Source organism: Leucoraja erinacea, chromosome 7, assembly GCF_028641065.1.
Source record: "Leucoraja erinacea ecotype New England chromosome 7, Leri_hhj_1, whole genome shotgun sequence".
Lineage (NCBI taxonomy): Eukaryota > Metazoa > Chordata > Chondrichthyes > Rajiformes > Rajidae > Leucoraja > Leucoraja erinaceus.
In genome coordinates, this window is record NC_073383.1 from 33,900,415 (window position 1) to 33,919,398 (window position 18,984).

Consider the following 18,984-nt stretch of genomic DNA (forward strand, 5'->3'; position numbering starts at 1 on the left):
TCAAACAGAAGTCCACAGCAAATTGTCTGCACACATTCTTACCTGTTTAATTAAACCAATTTGTTTTCTCCTTTCCTCATCCTCTTTTTGTTGCAAATCCATCACTTTTTTATTCATTTGTGCATTTAACTCCTCTGACTGAAAAGTAAGTTAAAGCAAAAGCACAAAACATTTTACATAAATACAACTCCGCATCCCCACCACAAATTGTAAAACTTTGTGTTACTTCCAATATAGTGCCCTCCATAATGTTTGGGACAAAGACCCATCATTTGTTTATTTGCCGCTGTACTGCACAATTTGACATTTGTAATAGAAACAAATAACATGTGGTTAAAGTGCACATTGTCAGATTTTAATAAAAGTTATTTTTATACATTTTGGTTTCACCATGTAGAGATTACAGCTGTGTATATACATTGTACCCCCATTTCAGGGCACCATAATAGTTGGGTCACAGCAATGTCATGTAAATTAAAGTCGTCATGTTTAGTATTTTGTTGCATATCCTTTGCATGCAATGCTGCTTGAAGTCTGTGATTGCTGGACATCACCAGTTGCTGGGTGTCTTCTCTAGTGATGCTCTGCCAGGCCTGTATTGCAGCCATCTTTAGCTTATGCTTGTTTTGGGGGCTAGTCCCCATCAGTTTTCTCTTCAGCATGCTCAATTGGGTTCAGATCGGGTGATTGACTTGGCCACTCAAGAATTGACCATTTTTTAGCTTTGAAAAACTCCTTTGTTGCTTTAGCAGTATGTTTGGGATCATTGTCCTGCTGTAGAATGAACCACCGGACAATGAGTGATAGAAACATAGAATTGAGCCATTTGTTTGAACTTGAGCAGATAGGATGTGTCTATACACTTCAGAATTCATTATTCTACCATCAGCAGTTGTATCATCAATGAAGATAAGCGAGTCAGTGCCTTCAGCAGCCAAACATGCCCAGGCCATAACACCCCCACCACCACGTTTCACAGATGAGGTGGTATGCTTTAGAACATGGGCAGTTCCTTCTCTCCTCCATACATTGCTCTTGCCATCACTCTGATATAAGTTAATCTTTGTCTCATCTGTCCACAAGACCTTTTTCCAGAACTGTGGTTGCTCTTTTAAGGACTTCTTGGCAAACTGTAACCTGGCCATCCTATTTTTGCGGCTAACCAGTGGTTTGCATCTTGCAGTGTAGCCTCTGTATTTCTGCGGACAGTGGTCATTGACAAATCCACACCTGATTCCTGAAGAGTGTTTCTGATCTGTCGGATAGGTATTTGCCGTTTTTCTTTATTATAGAGAGAATGTTTCTGTCATCAGCTGTGGAGGTCTTCCTTGGCCTGCCAGTCCCTTTGTGATTAGTAAGCTCACCAGTGCTCTTTCTTCTTAATGATGTTCCAAACAGTTGATTTTGGTAAGCCTAAGGTTTGGTTGATGTCTCTAACAGTTTTATTCTTGTTTATCAGTCTCATAATGGCTTCTTTGACTTTCATTGGCACAACTTTGGGCCTCATCTTGATAAACAGCAATAAGTTTCCAAAGGTGACAGAAAGACTGGAGGAAAAAATAGGTGCTGAGAGCTCTCTTGTACCTGCATTAAGGACACCATTAAATACACCTGAGCAATCACAAACACCTGTGAAGCCATGTGTCCCAAACATCATGGTTCCCTGAAATGGGGGGGGGACTATGTATAAACACAGCTGTAATTTCTACATGATGAAACCAAAATGTATAAAAATACCCTTTAATAAAATCTGACAATGTGCACTTTAACCACATGTGCTTTTTTTTCCTATTACAAATCTCAAATTGTGGAGTACAGAGGCAAATAAATAAATGATGGGTCTTTGTCCCAAACATTATGGAGGCAATATTGTAAAGGCAATACCCTGCACAGCAAGCTTTAGGATTTAATATCGCGGCCATCTTGGAGGAGCTGGGATATGTACATTTAGCATCCATTTATGCACCTGTAAATATCTGGAAGTCACAGTAAATGCCTGATTTCTCCCACCCACTTCCCTTCAATGAGAAAAAAACATTTTCAACTGGCTTTAATTCACTATGCCTGCAATAAATTTAGCTGCCACTTGTGAATAACGTCCATCCCACTCATTCTTGCAAAATCAATGGCATAGGTCAGCCTGCTTTCATCCATCATGAACCTGGACTGTGAGTGCAAAATGCCTATTGACATCCTCTCTCTCTCTCAACAAGAATGTAAAGTTTCCCCCCCAAATCATCATGGTAACGTGCTGCACTCAGGGTCCTGCTCTTGAGTTGATCCAAGGATGAACAAAATGAGACAACAACATTGGGCAACATAGTGGCATGGTTGGTAGAGTCACTTCCTCTCAGCACCAGGGTTAAATCCCGATCTGACCACCGCAGTCTGTGTAGAGTTTGCACACTCTCCCTGTGACCACATGGGTTTTCTCCAGGACTCGTTTCCTCCCACATGCAACGGTGTGCAGAATCGTAAATTAATTGGCTGCCAGTGTGTGGATGAGTCGCAGGATCCGAGGGAGTTTGAGAGGAATGTGGGGAGAATAAAATGGAGTTGTATAAAATGAGTGTACATGAATACCCAATGGGTTGCATGGACTCCGTGGGCTGAAGGGCCTGTATCCATGCTGAATAATTCTATCTACTTCCAGAATACAAACTTGCAAGAGAAATTAACATATTTTAGATCAAGCTGTGAAATCCCTAAACCACCCAGCTGGCCTGCTGAAACAAAATAATGGTAGATTGGGTTTCTGTAGGCTATGAAAACAAACAAAATGGAAATATGTCTTTAAAAATAAAAATTAAAAAAAGGTCCATAATCTCACTTCATAGATTAATAACTTGCAGGGTTACTGAAGAGTTGATAAAGAGTTACATGTTGATGAAGAGTACACGCTCAAATGAGAAATTAAGTTCAGTAATAGTTAAACAATCTAAAATCCATACCCAAATTCTGAATCCCAATAAAGATATCCAAGCCCAACAATCCTAAGCAATTACAATGCTCTATCAGGTATTTAATGATAGCCAGGCATACCTCTTGCTGGTGCTCTGTTTTTAAATTCATAATGTCAGACAGGTACAGCTCTTCCATTTTATTCAATTCCTCCTCATACTGGATAGTCACTTCTTTCCGAGCCTCTTCCACTGCACTGATTAGTCTCTCTTCCTGTTGCCGCAGGATACTTCGCACCTTTTCACTGTGGCTTTGTTCCATCTCATGTTGAGCTTTATTTTGATTGCTAATCTCCAGCTTCAGTGCAGATGTTTGCTGAAGATGTAGGGCCTCTTGTTTTTCTATGATTGCCTGTAACTCTTGCAGTTCAGCAACCTTTCCTTTCAACTCAATGTCGATGGCTTGAACCTCAGAATGCATTTTACCATCTAAATCTTGAAATTTACTGATCAAATCTCCTTTGTCCTTCTTCAAACAATCATTTTCAGCTTTGATCTGACCAAGCATTTCTTCAATCCTTAAGCAATCATTTGCAGTTGACAAAACCTTACTTTCAAGCTTCATTTTTTCATCAGTTAGTTGCTTTATACATTCTTCTTTCTCTCGCAGTTTTGTCTCAATTTCCTCAAGTTCTTTGCACAGGGAGTCCTCCCGCATGGTTTTCTGTCCCAGCAATTCAGATATTGTTTGATTCTTGTTTTTTTGGATATCAAGTTGATTCTGCAGCTGATCCCGTTGGGTCTGCAATGTAGTGAGCTGACGACCAAACAAGGATTGCATTTCACTGGTCACTGAATCTGCAGCTAGTTTTTGTTCTTGAACATCTTTGACCAGCTGCTCCTGCTCCATTAGTTGGGCCAGCAACAACTGATGTTCTTGCTTCAAATCTTTAATCATCTCTTTTAACATTTCTAAGTCACGTTCTTTCTCTTTTCTCACTTTTTTCTCTGTTATTATCACAGATTGCATCTCCAGGTCATTTGTTTCACTCTCATGAACCATGCCCTTCAATTCTTCTTCACAGCGTAATCGTTCGGCACTTTCCTTTTCTAATTTTAATCGAAGGCTGGATAGTTCTTCCAACACAGCTTTCCATTTCTGCTCAGCTTCCTGTGTTTGGCTGGCTGACACTTTAGCTTCTTTATGTATCTTCTCCAGCTCCAACCCTCTTTGTCGCAGCTCTTCTGATAATTCTGCACATTTTTTGGTCATAATGTCCTTCTCTTGGTTTGCTGCCTCCATGTTTTCAGATACATCATTCATGTGCAATATCTTTTGTGAATTTATTTTTTGATCTTCCATTTCCTCTCTAAGTGCCTCTGTCTTCAGGCTACATTGCATTTCTAGATCTTGCCGAAGTTTGGTCAATTCTGCTTCATGATCAAATAGCATTTTTGTTTTAAGCTGCTCAAGTTCTACTTCCTGAGATTCAGCCAGCCGACTCAACACTTCATCCTTCTCCCTCTCCATCATTTCTAATTTGATACTATAATTTGTAATTTCATGCTCATGTTGGACACGCTGCTCCCTATTCGCCTCCTTTTCTTGAGCCAAGCAAACATTCAAATGCTCCTTTTCAGATTTGTACATCTTAATCTGATCTTCCAGATCTTGCACTAAATGTCTGTCCAGCTCATGAATTTCAGATTTCTCCTGTGGGATCACCATCATATTTTCTAACTTTTGCTGGAGCTCTTCTTTCTCAAGACAGGATTTTTGCAGCTTCTCACTTAGACTAGAGATCAGTTCATTTTGATCACCATCAGTATGGCTATGAATCTGACTTTGTAAAACGTCAAGCTCTGCTTTGTGCTTAATATTCAGTTCATCAATTTCTTGCTTGGTTTGTTCATGCAGCTCCTGCTTTAAGTGGCCTATTTCCTGTCTCTGCATCGTCTCCAGATCACGCCTCAGTTGCGCCACATACCACAGAGTATCTATTTGACCAAACTGCTTTTGCATGACTTCTACATGGTCCATTTGTGGTCCAACTTCTTCGAGAGACTGATGTTGCCTCTGCTCATTGGCAGATTCAACAATATTCAACTCAGCAACTTCTTGATGCCAGAGTGACAATGAGTGATGTAGCTGTGACATGGTGCTCTCTTTATTGTTCAAACTTTCCCTTAACTCTTTAATGGCTTCCTCTTTTTCTTCTATCCATTGATTTAATTGTTGCACTGTATTTTCAGTCATTTTCTGTTGTTCAACTATCTGAATAAGACAGTTTTCTTTGTCTTTAGCATTCTTTTAAAAAAAAACATAGTTTGAACGATCAAAAACAGTATTAAAACCATAGTACTTCCCCCTCCTGTTCCCATCAAAATTGTAGTTTGCATCTTTTCTGGAAACACAGGATCAATTTTATAATAAAATATCTCTGCCAATCTGAGTCAGACTAATATACAACATTTAACAGGCCCTTTGGCCCAAATCACCATGCTGACCAAGGTCTCTTACTGAGCTAGTCACATTTGCCTGAATTGGGCCCATATCCCTTTAAACCTTTCTATTTCATGAATCTGTCTAAACGTCTTTTAAACTTTGTAAATGTACCTGTCTCTATCATTTCCTTTGGCAGATTGTTCCATATACCCACCATCTTCTGTGTGGAAAAACCTGCCCTCATGGTCCCCTTTAAATCTTTCCCCTCGCACGTTAAATCAATGCTTTCCAGTTTTAGACACCCCTACCCTGGAGAAAAGTCTATCCATCTATCTATGCCCCTCATTATATAAACCCCTTTGAGGATCACTCTTCAGCCTCCAGTACAGGGAAAACAGTCCCAGCTTATCCATTCTCTCCTTATAACTGCCTTCCAGTCCCGATAACATTCTTGTGAATATTTTCTGTACCCTCTCTAGCTTAATCACATCCTTCCTCTTATATGGCAACAAGAACTACACAAACTCTGTGTGAAAAGGCTTTTCCTCATCACAGTTCTGAATGGCCAACCCTTATTCTTAAACTATGGCCACTGGTTCTGGACTCCCATAACATCGGGAACATGTTTCCTGCATCTAGCGTGTCCAGACTTGGATTGTTTTCTCTGGAACATGGAGGTTGAGGGGAGACTAGATAGAAGTATATAAAGTTATGAGAGGCATCGATAGGGTAGGCAGTCAGAACCTTTTTCCCAGGCTGGAAATGTCCAGCACTAGAGGGCATAGCTATAAGGTGAAGGAGGCAAGTTTAATAGAGACATGCAGGACAAGTTGTTGGTTTGTTTTTTACAGAGTGGTGGGGCCTGGAACGCATTGCCTGGGCTGGTGGTGGAGTCAGATACGATAGTGGTGTTTGTGCGGATTTTAGATAGACACATGGACATGCAGGGAATAGAGGGATATGGATAATGTACAGATGAGATCACTAACTTACCATCATGATCAGAACAAACATTGTAGGCTGAAGGGTCAATTTCTGTGCTATACTGTTTTATGTTCAATGTAACCCTTACAACAACTTTTACTATTTTCTCACCTGCTCTGAGTATTCCAGTTGAAGCTCTAGATCATGCGCTCGTTGCTCAAGAGTCTCCATACGGTCACACTGGTCTTTATGACTCTGCTGGTACAGAGAAATCTGTTGCTGTGCCTGAAGCAGCTCCACATGTCCAGGACTTTTGTTTTTCAGAATATCACTTGCCTGCAAAATATCATCACACTTGAAAATGATTCTTGAATAAAGTTTCTTAATGAAAACTCCCAAGCAAGGATCAAACTTACTTTAATCTCAATAAAAATACCAATACAAACCACCAAAAAGACAAACATAAAATTGTAGCGAGACACAAGAGACTGCTGAAATCTTGAGCAAAACACAAAGTGTTGGAGCAGGTTCTGAAGAAGGGTCCCGACCCGAGGTCAAATCCCTCCATAGATGCTGCTTGACCCGCTGAGGTCTGCCAGCCCAATGTTTTGCTTAAACTACTAGCTTATTACTATCACACATAACCAGCTGCTTAAGTGATATCACAGCTCAAGCACAATACATAAAAATATACTTTCTACACTGGATGGGGTACAAGAAAGATGATCTCCCAGTTGCTCAACACTTTAACCCCCTCCCCCTCCCATTCCCAATATGACCGAAATGTCGCCCATTCCTTCTCTCCAGAGATGCTGCCTATCCCGCTGAGTTACTCCAGCATTTTATGTCTACAGTATATTTAAAGATGGTACCTGCTGTAATTGGTGCTGGAGAGACTGAAGATTATCAGTTAACTCCAAGGCTTCTTGTTGTACCTCATCTCGATTCTGAATAGCTTGCTGCAGGTTCTCCGTCAACTGGCCAATTAGATCATTCCTTTCCTGTACTGCTCTCTCCAACTCCTGACAAGACAAGAATATTATCACATCAATTTAATATATTGTAGATATGCACAATTTACTCAATTAACCTGGCTGCCAAAAATAGCTGTCAGATAATATGCTATAATCCTTATTTTAGATTATCCCATGAAAAAATATGAAAATGCTAATACAGATTGCATAATAGACAAGTTCCAGGTGTTGCATGCCTTCAAAAGAAAACTCAATAATGATAATTAATTCAAATCCTCATTTGAAATACTGACATTTACTTTATTAAAACGTCACGCTTTGAAAGCCTATCAATAAACAGTCTGGAGTGGTACATCGATAGGAAAAGTTTAGCAGGATATGGGCCAAATGCGGGCAGGTGGGATTAGTGTGTAGATATGGCATCTTGGTTTCCATGCTCTGGCTCGATTAATTGCTTAGCGATTCTTTCATATTAATGTATAAAATATCCTAAAACGAATGCTGCATTTTAATTTAGGGTCTTCAAATGGGGCACGTTCCCCCATCGAAATATCCGAAAATATCATCCAAGATGGAACATATTAAACAACACAAATGCATTACCATTCTTGACAAATTCATTGGCTTCTATTCCACTAATGTGTCAACTTTAAAATGCTCATTCTAATTTGACCACAACCTCAAACCCGCTCATCCTGGTGTCCTCATATTGGCCAAAGACCATTTGTTAGAATCTGGGCCCCTCATTTCAGACATTCAAGAACCTTGGCCAATTTCATTGGGAGATAAACATTTTGACACCAGGTGACGATCCTCAGCGGGTCAGGTAGTATTTCTGGAAAATGTGAATAGGCAACATTTCGAATCAAGTCCCTTCTTCAGAAGAAGCATCCCAAACTGGCACCATCTGTCCATGTTTGCCCGAGATGCTGCATGTAAAGAAGGACCCATACAAAACTTTGGCCTTTTCATATCCTCCAGAGATGAAATGAAATGAAATGAAATGATTCAATTTATTGTCATTGTCAGTGTACAGTACAGAGACAACGAAATGCATTTTTTAGCATCTCCCTTGAAAGGGAGACACAGGGCGTCGCGGTGTGCCCGCGCCTGCCGCCGTACATTCCATTACAGGCAAAGGTGGGTGAAGTGTCTTGCCCAAGGACACAACGACAGTATGCACTCCAAGCGGGATTTGAACCGGCTACCTTCCGGTCGCCAGCCGAACTCTTAGCCCATTGTGCTATCTGTCGCCTCCCTGACCTGCTGTTACTCCAGAATGAGGGCCAGGGCAGTTTACTGTTCTGGATGTCAGATGTGGGAGGTCATGGAGTTGGCGTCCGAGTGCCCTCCAGACATCCACATCTGCGTCAGGTGCATTGAGATGGGGCTCCTAAGGGACCATGTTAGGAACCTGGAGCAGCAGCTCGATGACCTCTGTCTGGTCAGGGAGAGCGAGGAGGTCATAGAGAGGAGTTATAGGGAGGTGGTCACTCCAAGACCACGGGAGGCAGACAACTGGGTCACAGTTAGGAAGGGCAATGGGCAGTGGCAGGGACTGGTGAGTACCCCGGTGGCTGTACACCTTGAAAATAAGTACTCATGTTTGAGTACGGTTGGGGGGAGACAGCCTACCTGGGGTTAGCGACAGCGGCCGGGCCTCCGGCACAAAGACCGGTCCTGTTGCTCAGAAGGGTAAGAGGAGAATAGTAATAGGGGACTCTATAGTCAGGGGGTCGGATAGGCGATTCTGTGGATGCAGTCAGGAGACCCGGTTGGTAGTTTGCCTCCCTGGTGCCAGGGTCAGGGATGTGTCTGGACGTGTCCAAGATATCCTGAAAAGGGAGGGAGAGGAGCCTGAGGTCGTGGTACATAGGTAGACAAAGGTAGAAAAAGGTATCCAGCATGGAGTAAATGAGGTGCTTGAGGAGTATAAAGAATGTAAAACGAATCTTAAGAAATAAATTAGAAAAGCTAAAAGAAGATATGAGGTTGCTTTGGCAAGCAAGGTGAAAGTAAATCCGAAGGGTTTCTACAGCTATATTAATAGCAAAAGGATAACGAGGGATAAAATTGGTCCATTAGAGAGTCAGAGTGGACAGCTATCTGCAGAGCCAAAAGAGATGGGGTAGATATTGAACAATTTCTTTTCTTCGGTATTCACCAAGGAGAAGAATATTGAATTATGTGAGGTAGGAAAACAAGTGGAGTAGCTATGGAAACTATGAGATTCAAAGAAGAGGAAGTACCGACACTTTTGAAAAGTCTCCAGGTCCAGACAGGATATTCCCTAGGACATTGAGGGAAGTTAGTGTAGAAATAGCAGGGGCTATGACAGAAATATTTCAAATGTCATTAGAAACGGGAATAGTGCCGGAGGATTGGCGTACTGCGCATGTTGTTCCATTGTTTAAAAAGGGTTCTAAGAGTAAACCTAGCAATTATATACCTGTTAGTTTGACGTCAGTGGTGGGTAAATTAATGGAAAGGATACTTAGAGATAATATATATAAGCATCTGGATAAACAGGGTCTGATTTGGAACAGTCAACATGGATTTGTGCCTGAAAGGTCATGTTTGACTAATTTTCTTAAATTTATTTGAAGAGGTTACTAGGGAAATTGATGAGGGTAAAGCAGTGGAAGTTGTATTTATGGACTTCAGTAAGGCCTTTGACAAGGTTCCTCATGGAAGGTTGGTTAAGAAGGTTCAATTTTTGGGTATTAATGGTGGAGTAGAAAGATGGATTCAACAGTGGCTGAATGGGAGATGCCAGAGAGTAATGGTGGATGGCTGTTTGTCAGGTTGGAGGCCAGTGACTAGTGGGGTGCCACAGGGATCTGTTGTTTGTCATGTACATCAATGATCTGGATGATGGTGTGGTAAATTGGATTAGTAAGTATGCAGATGATACTAAGATAGGTGGTGTTATGGATAATGAAGTAGATTTTCAAAGTCTACAGAGAGATTTATGCCAGTTGGAAGAGTGGGCTGAAAGATGGCAGATGGGGTTTAATGCTGATAAGTGTGAGGTGCTACATCTTGGCAGGACAAATCAAAATAGGACGTTCATGGTAAATGGTAGCGAATTGAGGAATGCAGTTGAAACAACAAAACAGAGAGAGTACAGAGGAGATTTACTAGAATGTTGCCTGGGTTTCAGCAACTAGGTTACAGAGAAAGGTTGAACAAGTTAGGTCTTTATTCTTTGGAGCGCAGAAGGTTAAGTGGGGACTTGATAGAGGTCTTTAAAATGATGAAAGGGATAGACAGAGTTGACGTGGATAAGCTTTCCCCCACTGAGAGTAGGGAAGATTCAAACAAGAGGACATGACTTGAGAATTAAGGGACAGAAGTTTAGGGGTAACATGAGGGGGAACTTCTTTACTCAGAGAGTGGTAGCTGTGTGGAATGAGCTTCCAGTGAAGGTGGTGGAGGCAGGTTCGATTTTATCATTTAAAAATAAATTGGATAGTTATATGGACGGGAAAAGAATGGAGGGTTATGGTCTGAGTGCAGGTAGATGGGACTAGGGGAGAATACGTGTTCGGCACGGACTAGAAGGGCCGAGATGGCCTGTTTCCAAGCTGTAATTGTTATATGGTTAATTTAAGCATTTGAAGCCAATTAACCTGCAATCCAATCCGTATGTACTTGGAATCTGAATGAATGATTAAATACGTTATTGCCACGTGAAAAGTCACAGTGAAATTATTTGCTTGCATCCCCAAGGTATGCAAATAGTCGCCACATAGAGAGCGCTTACAAAGTAACCTCGCACCAGGTCGCCCCTTGTTCTCCCGCCCCCCCCTCCTTCTCATGACAGTCCGCACTAAGAAGACTTAATGGCGGTCCTCCCAAGCCAGGTCCCCATTTTCAACACCCTTCCTCACGACGGTCCCCACGACGACGGACCTTCCATTGTTCCTTTCCCCGGCGACAGCGTCCTCACTTTCACGTGGTCCATCCTCGTCCATCGGCACCATCATCGACCGCCGCACCGATCTCTCCACTATCACTGCTGGGCCCTCTCTGGACACCTCCCGGGTACAGACCAAGGCACCAGCCGCTGGCTCTACCGACTCCGTCAGCCGCGGGTTCCGACCCGAGGCTCCGTCCTCGACTCTTTTGCAGTCTGCCGGGAGGCGCATTTGGTGGTACATTGGAGAAGGTGGGAGAAACACACAGTCACAGGAGACTGTGCGAAACCCACGTAAACAGCAATAGAGCTCAGGATCAAACTCGGGTTACTGGAGCTATGAGGCAACAACTCTACTTGCTGAGCCAACATGCTGCCCGATTTACTTTGTTGGCATCTGTCCATCCACAAGAGAAGATGATGCAGTTTTGACATTGCTATGCTTGGAGTGGGGAATATTTCATCTGTGGTTGCATTTCATGCTATTGTTGACTAGGCCTATTGTTGACAGACTGACCCGACCTCAGCTTCTACACGTGAAGTTGTCTCTGGCCGTAGGAATGACATTAATTTGTTGACAGTTTCCAGCAGAGTGGTGTTTAGGATGATTTCAGGGGGAAGTGGAGTGCCCACGACAGCAGTCTTCTTAATGCGGACTGTCAGCCGGAATTCATTGTAAGCATTAGACAATCTATCCATCAGCTCTGAAGTCCTTCTTCTGTTTGGGTGATGAGTGCAGCATCATCAGCGTACAGGAGTTCCCATATAAGCCCAGTTCTCACCAGCCTGGGTTTCAACCTTGCTGGATTGAAGAGCTTCCCATCACTTCTGGTGTGATGGTACACTCCTTCAGTGTCTGTCAGGAAGGCAAAGTACAGAAGGGCAGATAGGAAGATGTCGAACAGAGTGGGAGCTGGGACGCAGCCTTGCTTCACTCCACTTCTCCATGTGGCCCCATCACTGCACTCTACCCTGCATATTCTCATGGAGGGCTGAATGAGGTTTAGAAGACATGGAGGACATCCAATCTTCTTCAGTACTGGATAGAGGCCTTGCCTGCTGATAGAATCGAAAGCTCTCAGAATTTTTCTGGAATAGACGCAGAGAGACAATCATGTCCATTGTGGATCTACCACCGCGGAAACCACATTGCGCCTCAGGGTATATCCTCTCAGTAGGTACGTGCTTGAGTAATTACTCAGGGTAGGCACTGGACAGTCAGTCGACCTTAAAGAGTTAAAAAACGCGCATGCGCAGATAATCGTAAAACTGCGCATGCGCAGATCGGTCCTGTAGGTAGTCAGTCCACTTTTAAAACATCTTTAAAAATGCGCATGCGCAGATTGGTCTCCTCTCCTGTGGGCATTCGCAGCACCTTGCACACAGTCCACAATGCAAAGGCAGGATTTCAGCTGCCTTTATTGCCCGTTATCAGTGGAGGCTTGAAGCAGCGTCCATGGCATGTGAATTGAACATAGCTATGCGTATTTTGCATACTGTGGATTAAAGGCACGGGAAAATTATGCCTACCTAAGATTGATTATAAAAATATTAACCATTTAATAATAAATACCGAATTTAGTAAATGAATTGGAAATCTTTTCTATTTATATTTAATAAATACCTTTTTACAATTTTAGTCAGGGTAGGCACTGCCTACCTTGCCTACCCTGATGGCACGTGCCCGCCTCTCAGCGAGTCTGCAAAGTTTTTTTTACAGGATTCTCGAGCAAAGGCCATTCCTGTTACTTTCTTGTAATTATGTTATATAAAATCTACAAAACATTCAGCAAGGTAAAATTTGTAAATAATTTTTTCACTTTAACTTAGCGAGGAAAAAAAGTTCCATTCTGACTAGATTACAGGTTCAGTGCGAAGTATTTGGTATATTGGGTAGCCATAACATCCTTTGGGCAAGAAACCAAAAAAAAAGGCTCGGTCTGATTCTGATAAATAGAGGCAAGGATTGGTACAAGTGTAATGCCATCCACCTCCACATAACTACCAACAGCTCATGTAGTTTTAGATTCAATTTAATTGTCATTGTCAGTGTACAGTACAGAGACAACGAAATGCATTTAGCATCTCCCTGGAAGAGCGACATAGCAAATGATTTGAATAAATAATAATAAGTGTCCGGGGGGGGGGTGGTGATTGGCAGTCACCGAGGTACGTTGCTGAGTAGAGTGACAGCCGCCGGGAAGAAGCTGTTCCTCGACCTGCTGGTTCGGCAACAGAGAGGCCTGTAGCACCTCCCGGGAAATGCCTTGTCTTTGGAGAAAATACTCACAGTACCATATACCAAAACCAACTGTTAAAACTGAAAGATTTTGAAACTAAAAGAGGAAGTTAATTATCAGAAATATTTCTTTTGAAAGACATGTAATTCTACACTAAGAGTTTTCATTAAGAGCTAAATTCTCCTGTCAAAAATAACATGAACAATAATGTATCATTAAGCTCATTAAGTTGCAAAACATAAGCCAATGGAAGTCTATCTAAACAATGTCTGCATTGTATATTTTTCAATACCTGTTGCCTTTCCTCGCTCGCCTGCTGGGTAAATTGTTGCTTCTGCAGTTCTTCAACCTCAGTGGTAAGTTGCTCCAAAATCACTTCCCTGTGGTGCAAATGTTCCTCAAGCTCAAATATTCTTAGCTGGCTGACCTCTAGCTCCGACTGGACATATTCTGCATTATTACTCACATCTCCCTGCTGGAAGAGATAGTTAGTTATGAAGGTCCTTTACATCAAATGAGCGATGCAAACAATAGGAGCAGAAATTTGAATCAAACAGCAGTATATTGGTAACATTTTACCTCAAAAATCTATAAACAACTGATTATATAAAAACAAAGCAAGATGATATTTAGAATTAAAACATAATGATAATAATCAGAAAAAACATATAGCCAATCCTCCATTTCCAGCAATCCAACCAAGACCTCAACGGTGGAACAGGCGGAGGATGATGGCTGACTTTAGTGGAGTGTCACAATGGTTGGGAAGGCGAATGAAGGCTGCCTCAGAAAAGGGTCTCTGGTCGTCTTGGACTCAATACAATACAATACAATACAATACAATACAATTTATTGTCATTTGAGCCTCAGTGAGGCTCAAACGAAATTCCGTTTCCACAGCCATACAAACAGACAATTTCCTACAGACATACACACAATTTAATTCACACAAACATCCATCACAGTGAACCCACTGTGATGGAAGGCAAAGTCTTTTCTCTCCCCTGTTCTCCATTTCTCTCCCGATGTCCAAGCCCCAGGCGGGGCGATGATAAGTCCCACAGCCATTTTAGGCCGTGCCGGGCGATTTACAGCCCCGTTCCCGGTCTAAAAGTCACAGTGTTGGAGCCCCCGGCGGGCGCTGTAATGTCCCACGGCCATGAAGCCGTGCCGGGCGATGTACGTCCCCGCTCCGGGTCGTTCCAACCCCACGACACGGGCTGGAGAAGTCGCGTTGCGGGAGCTCCGGGAAGCGGTCTCTCTCTCCACCGGGACCCGCGAACTCCATGCCACTGGATTATGACCCAAATCTGTCAAGGACCGTGGGGTGGCTGGCTGTGCACCAGTCTCCCCACGTTAAACATGGTCACGCACAGGCACCCTCCAGGAGAGGACAGTCATATGCGTTTCGAGTGACCACCGATGATGATGATCTGAACTGATGAGCTGGGCAAATAAGTCAAGGAATATCTAACTGAGTTAACAAATGTGGGGCACTGTATTTCTAAAGTATTGTAGATAACGAAGACATTTGTTAAAATTGAATCAGGATCTTGGGCAGGTGGGCTGAGGAATAGTTAATGGCATTTAATACAGAGAAAGATGAGGTTTTTCATTTTTGGAAGTCAAACCAGGGCAGTGAATGAAGGTCTCTGGGGAGTGTGGTAGACCAGTGGGATCTAGGACTACAGGTACATATTTCCCTGAAAGTGGCATCACAGGTAGAGTGGTCAAGAAAACATTTGATACATCGGCCTTCATCGCGTACAGAAGTTAGGATATGTATTTGTACACTGCAGATGACACGACTGCAATCATGTATTGTCTTTCCGCTGACGTTAGCACACAACAAAAGCTTTTCACTGTACCTCTGTACACATGACAATAAACTAAATTAAACATTATGTTACAGTTGTACAAGATGTTGATACGTCCACATTTGTAGTGTTGTGTTCCGTTTTGGTCACCCTACAATAGGATGGATATCATTATACTAAAAAGAGTGCAGAGATTTACAAGGTTTTTTGCCAAAACTTGAAAGCCTGATCCAATGGGAAAGGTTCGGCAAGCTAGGACTTTATTTGTTGGGGTGCAGAAGGCTGCGGGATGATATTGAGGCATACAAGATAATTTGGGGAATAAACACAGTGAATGCACAGAATCTTTTACCCAGAATCGGGGAAATCGAGAACCAGAGGACATGGATTTAACATGAGAGGGGAAAGATTTAATCGAACAAGTGGGACAACACTGAGGGTGATGGATATATGGAATGAGCTGCCAGAAGAGATAGTTAAGACAGATACTAATCAGCATTTAAGACATTTGGACAGGTACATTAGCATTAACATGAAGGATATGGGCCAGACATTGACAAATGGAACTAGCTTGGATGAAATAGCTGGTTCAGCATGAAGAAGTTGAGCCAAAGGGCTAATTTCCATACTATGTGGTTAGGTTGCATTTTAAGTAATGTGTACACTTCTGGTTGCTCCTTTGCAGGAAGGATGTGGAAGCGTTGGGGAGGATGCAGAAAGGGGTTACCAGAATGCTGCCTGGATAAGAGGGCACTCACGAAAAGGGGGAGGTTGGACAAACGTAGATTGCTTTCACTGGAGCAGAGGCTGAGGGAAGATCTGATAGACGTATATAATAATGAGAAACATCAATAGGATAGAGTCAGGTTTTTTTTTTTAAAGAAAGTGGGATGCGGAACATGTAGCCAGTGGTGGCAGTGGAGGCAGATACGAAGGTGGCATTTATGAGGCTTTTAGATAGGCTCATGAATATGCAAGGATTGGAGAGATAAAGAACACATGCAGGCAGAGGACATTAGTTTTAATTTGGCATCATGATCGACATTATGAGCAGAGTTGCCCGTTGCTGTGCCATCCTGAATTGCTCACATTGAGAGCAAGATTGTTGTTTTCATTTAAATATTCAATCTCCCTTCTGTACTCTGAGTCTTCATTTTGTTCTATGTACCAAGGATAACAGAAATCTGACGTACACCATCCAAACAATTGAGACCAAGAGTTATGTCAAGAGTGTTTAATTGTCATATTTACCAGCAAGTCAAGTCAAGTCAAGTTTATTTGTCACATACACATACGAGATGTGCAGTGAAATGAAAGTGGCAATGCTCGCGGACTTTTGTACAAAAGACAAACAACAAAACAACCAAACAAATTATAAACACAATCATAACACACATATTCTTTTACATAATAAATAATAGAAGGAAAAACGTTCTGTAGCGTTAGTCCCTGGTGAGAAAGGCGTTTACAGTCCGAATTGCCTCTGGGAAGAAACTCCTTCTCAACCTCTCCATTCTCACTGCATTGCAACGGAGGCTTTTGCCTGACCGTAGCGGCTGGAACAGTCCGTTGCAGGGGTGGAAGAGGTCTCTCATGATTTTGTTTGCTCTGGAGTTGCACCTCCTGTTGTATAGTTCCTGCAGGGGGGTGAGTGAAGTTCCCATAGTGCGTTCGGCCGAACGCACTACTCTCTGCAGAGCCTTCTTGTCCTTGGCAGAGCAATTCCCGAACCAGATGGTAATGTTCCCGGACAAGATGCTTTCCACCGCCGCTGCGTAGAAGCACTGGAGGATCCTCGGAGACACTCTGAGTTTCCTCAATTGCCTGAGGTGGTAAAGACGCTGCCTTGCCTTACTCACCAGTGCTGAGGCGTGTGATGACCATGTCATATCCTCAGAGATGTGGACTCCCAGATATTTAAAACAGTTCACCCTATCCACAGGATCCCCATTTTTACTCAATGGAGTGTACGTCCTCGGATGATGTGCCCTCCTAAAGTCCATGATCAGCTCCTTCGTTTTTTTGATGTTCAAGAGGAGGCTGTTCTCCTGGCACCAGAGTGCTAGATCAGCCACCTCCTCCCGGTAGGCCTTCTCATCATTGTCTGAGATCAGGCCCACCACCACAGTGTCATCAGCAAACTTAATTATTGAATTGTAGCTGAACCTAGCCACACAGTCATGTATGTACAGGGAGTACAATAGGGGGCTGAGGACGCAACCCTGGGGCGATCCTGTGCTCAGGGTGAGGGACTTCGATGTATTCCCTCCCATCTTGACTACCTGGGGCCTGGCGGTGAGAAAGTCCAGGACCCAGGCACACAGGGAGGTGTTGAGCCCCTATTCCAGTAGCTTCCCGGCCAGTCTGGTGGGGACTATCGTGTTGAAGGCTGAACTGTAGTCTATGAACAGCATCCTCACGTAGCCCCCCTTCTGGCAAAGGAACAAATCAATGTTTACTTGCCTCTGCTTTAGACCTATTAACACAATAGATATACAATAATTATTCACTAATTACATAAGTGAATAATCAGTAATAGTAATAACCAACACATAATAGTACACAAATTGAAGTTTGTAGTATAACCAAAACAAAGGCCAGAGAAGACCATAGTTAATGTTGGGCAGAGTTCAAGAGCTTGATGGTTGTTGGCAAGAAGTTGTTCTTCAACCTGGAGGTCACAGTTTTCAGGCTCCTGTGCCTTCTTCGAAGAAATGAGAGCACGACCATGTGAGAGCATTTGGTGTAGGTCTTTGATATTAGCTGCCTTTGACGCCATGCCTCTTAAAGATCTCCGACGATAGGAAGGTTATCACCCATGATTGATGTCCACCTCCTTCATTACTGGACGTTCAAATTTACTAAACTAGACTGGTCTCTACCGTACACGCAGAGTCAGTGTCATACAGCCCAGACTTTGGCCCAACATGTCCATGACAACCAAGATCCCCAACTAAACTAGTCCCATTAGCCTACATTTAGTTTGCATTATAGAGACAGCATGGAAACAGGTCCTTCCGCCCATCAACTACCCTTTCACACTAGTTTTATGTTATCTCACTTTTTCAACCACTCCCGTATAGATTAGAAGCAATTTACAGAAGACAATTTACCAACAAACCCACGCGTTTTTTGGATGTGGGAGGAAACTAAACCACACAAAGAAAACCCACACGATTACAGGAAGAATATGCAAACTCCACACAGATGGCACCCACGGTCAGGATCAAATCCAGGTCTCTGGTGCTGTGAGACTGCAGCTTTACTAATGGTCCCACCTACAACCCTCCAAATCGTTCCTAGTTATGCACCTGTCCAAATGTCCTTTAACCATGTAGACTTTTGATAGAGTATTCGTCAACAAACCAAATCTCCTCAATCTAAGGAAGTAGAAATGTTGATGAGCCGCCTTAGTGATTGCATCGAAGATAGACATAAAATGCTGAAGTAATTCAGCAAGTCTGGCAGAATCTATGGAGAAAAGGAATAGGTAACATTTTGGGTCAGAACCATTCTTCAGACTGAAAGATAAGAATCGGGGGGGAAGTTTGGCAACCAGTATATTGTGTAGGCCAAGGCAGACTGAGCGTAAGTGTTCAAGCCAAACAATCGCCAAGTAACGGCCCACATCGGGAACACTAGATACAGTCGATGAGGTTGGAAGAGGTGCAAGTAAATCTCTGACTGACCTGAAAGACTGTTGAGGTCCCTGGATGAAGTCGAGGGTGGAGGTACAAGGACAGATAATGCATTTCCAACAGTTG

General features: G+C 42.9%; 1 protein-coding gene across 4 annotated transcripts in view; it reads right to left on the reverse strand.

Moving 5' to 3' along the window:
• Positions 1-18,984, reverse strand: part of pcnt (pericentrin) — a 171,847-nt gene that overhangs the window by 131,005 nt on the left and 21,858 nt on the right. For 3 of the 4 annotated variants that reach the window (XM_055638193.1, XM_055638191.1, XM_055638190.1), the window contains exons 3-7: positions 13,696-13,878; positions 7,143-7,292; positions 6,442-6,606; positions 3,043-5,208; positions 43-138 (exon numbers count right to left, since the gene is read on the reverse strand). In XM_055638193.1, the coding sequence (XP_055494168.1) occupies positions 43-138; positions 3,043-5,208; positions 6,442-6,606; positions 7,143-7,292; positions 13,696-13,878 (2,760 nt within the window). The remainder of the gene's footprint in view (positions 1-42; positions 139-3,042; positions 5,209-6,441; positions 6,607-7,142; positions 7,293-13,695; positions 13,879-18,984) is intronic. The other variant, XM_055638192.1, reaches the window with a different exon arrangement.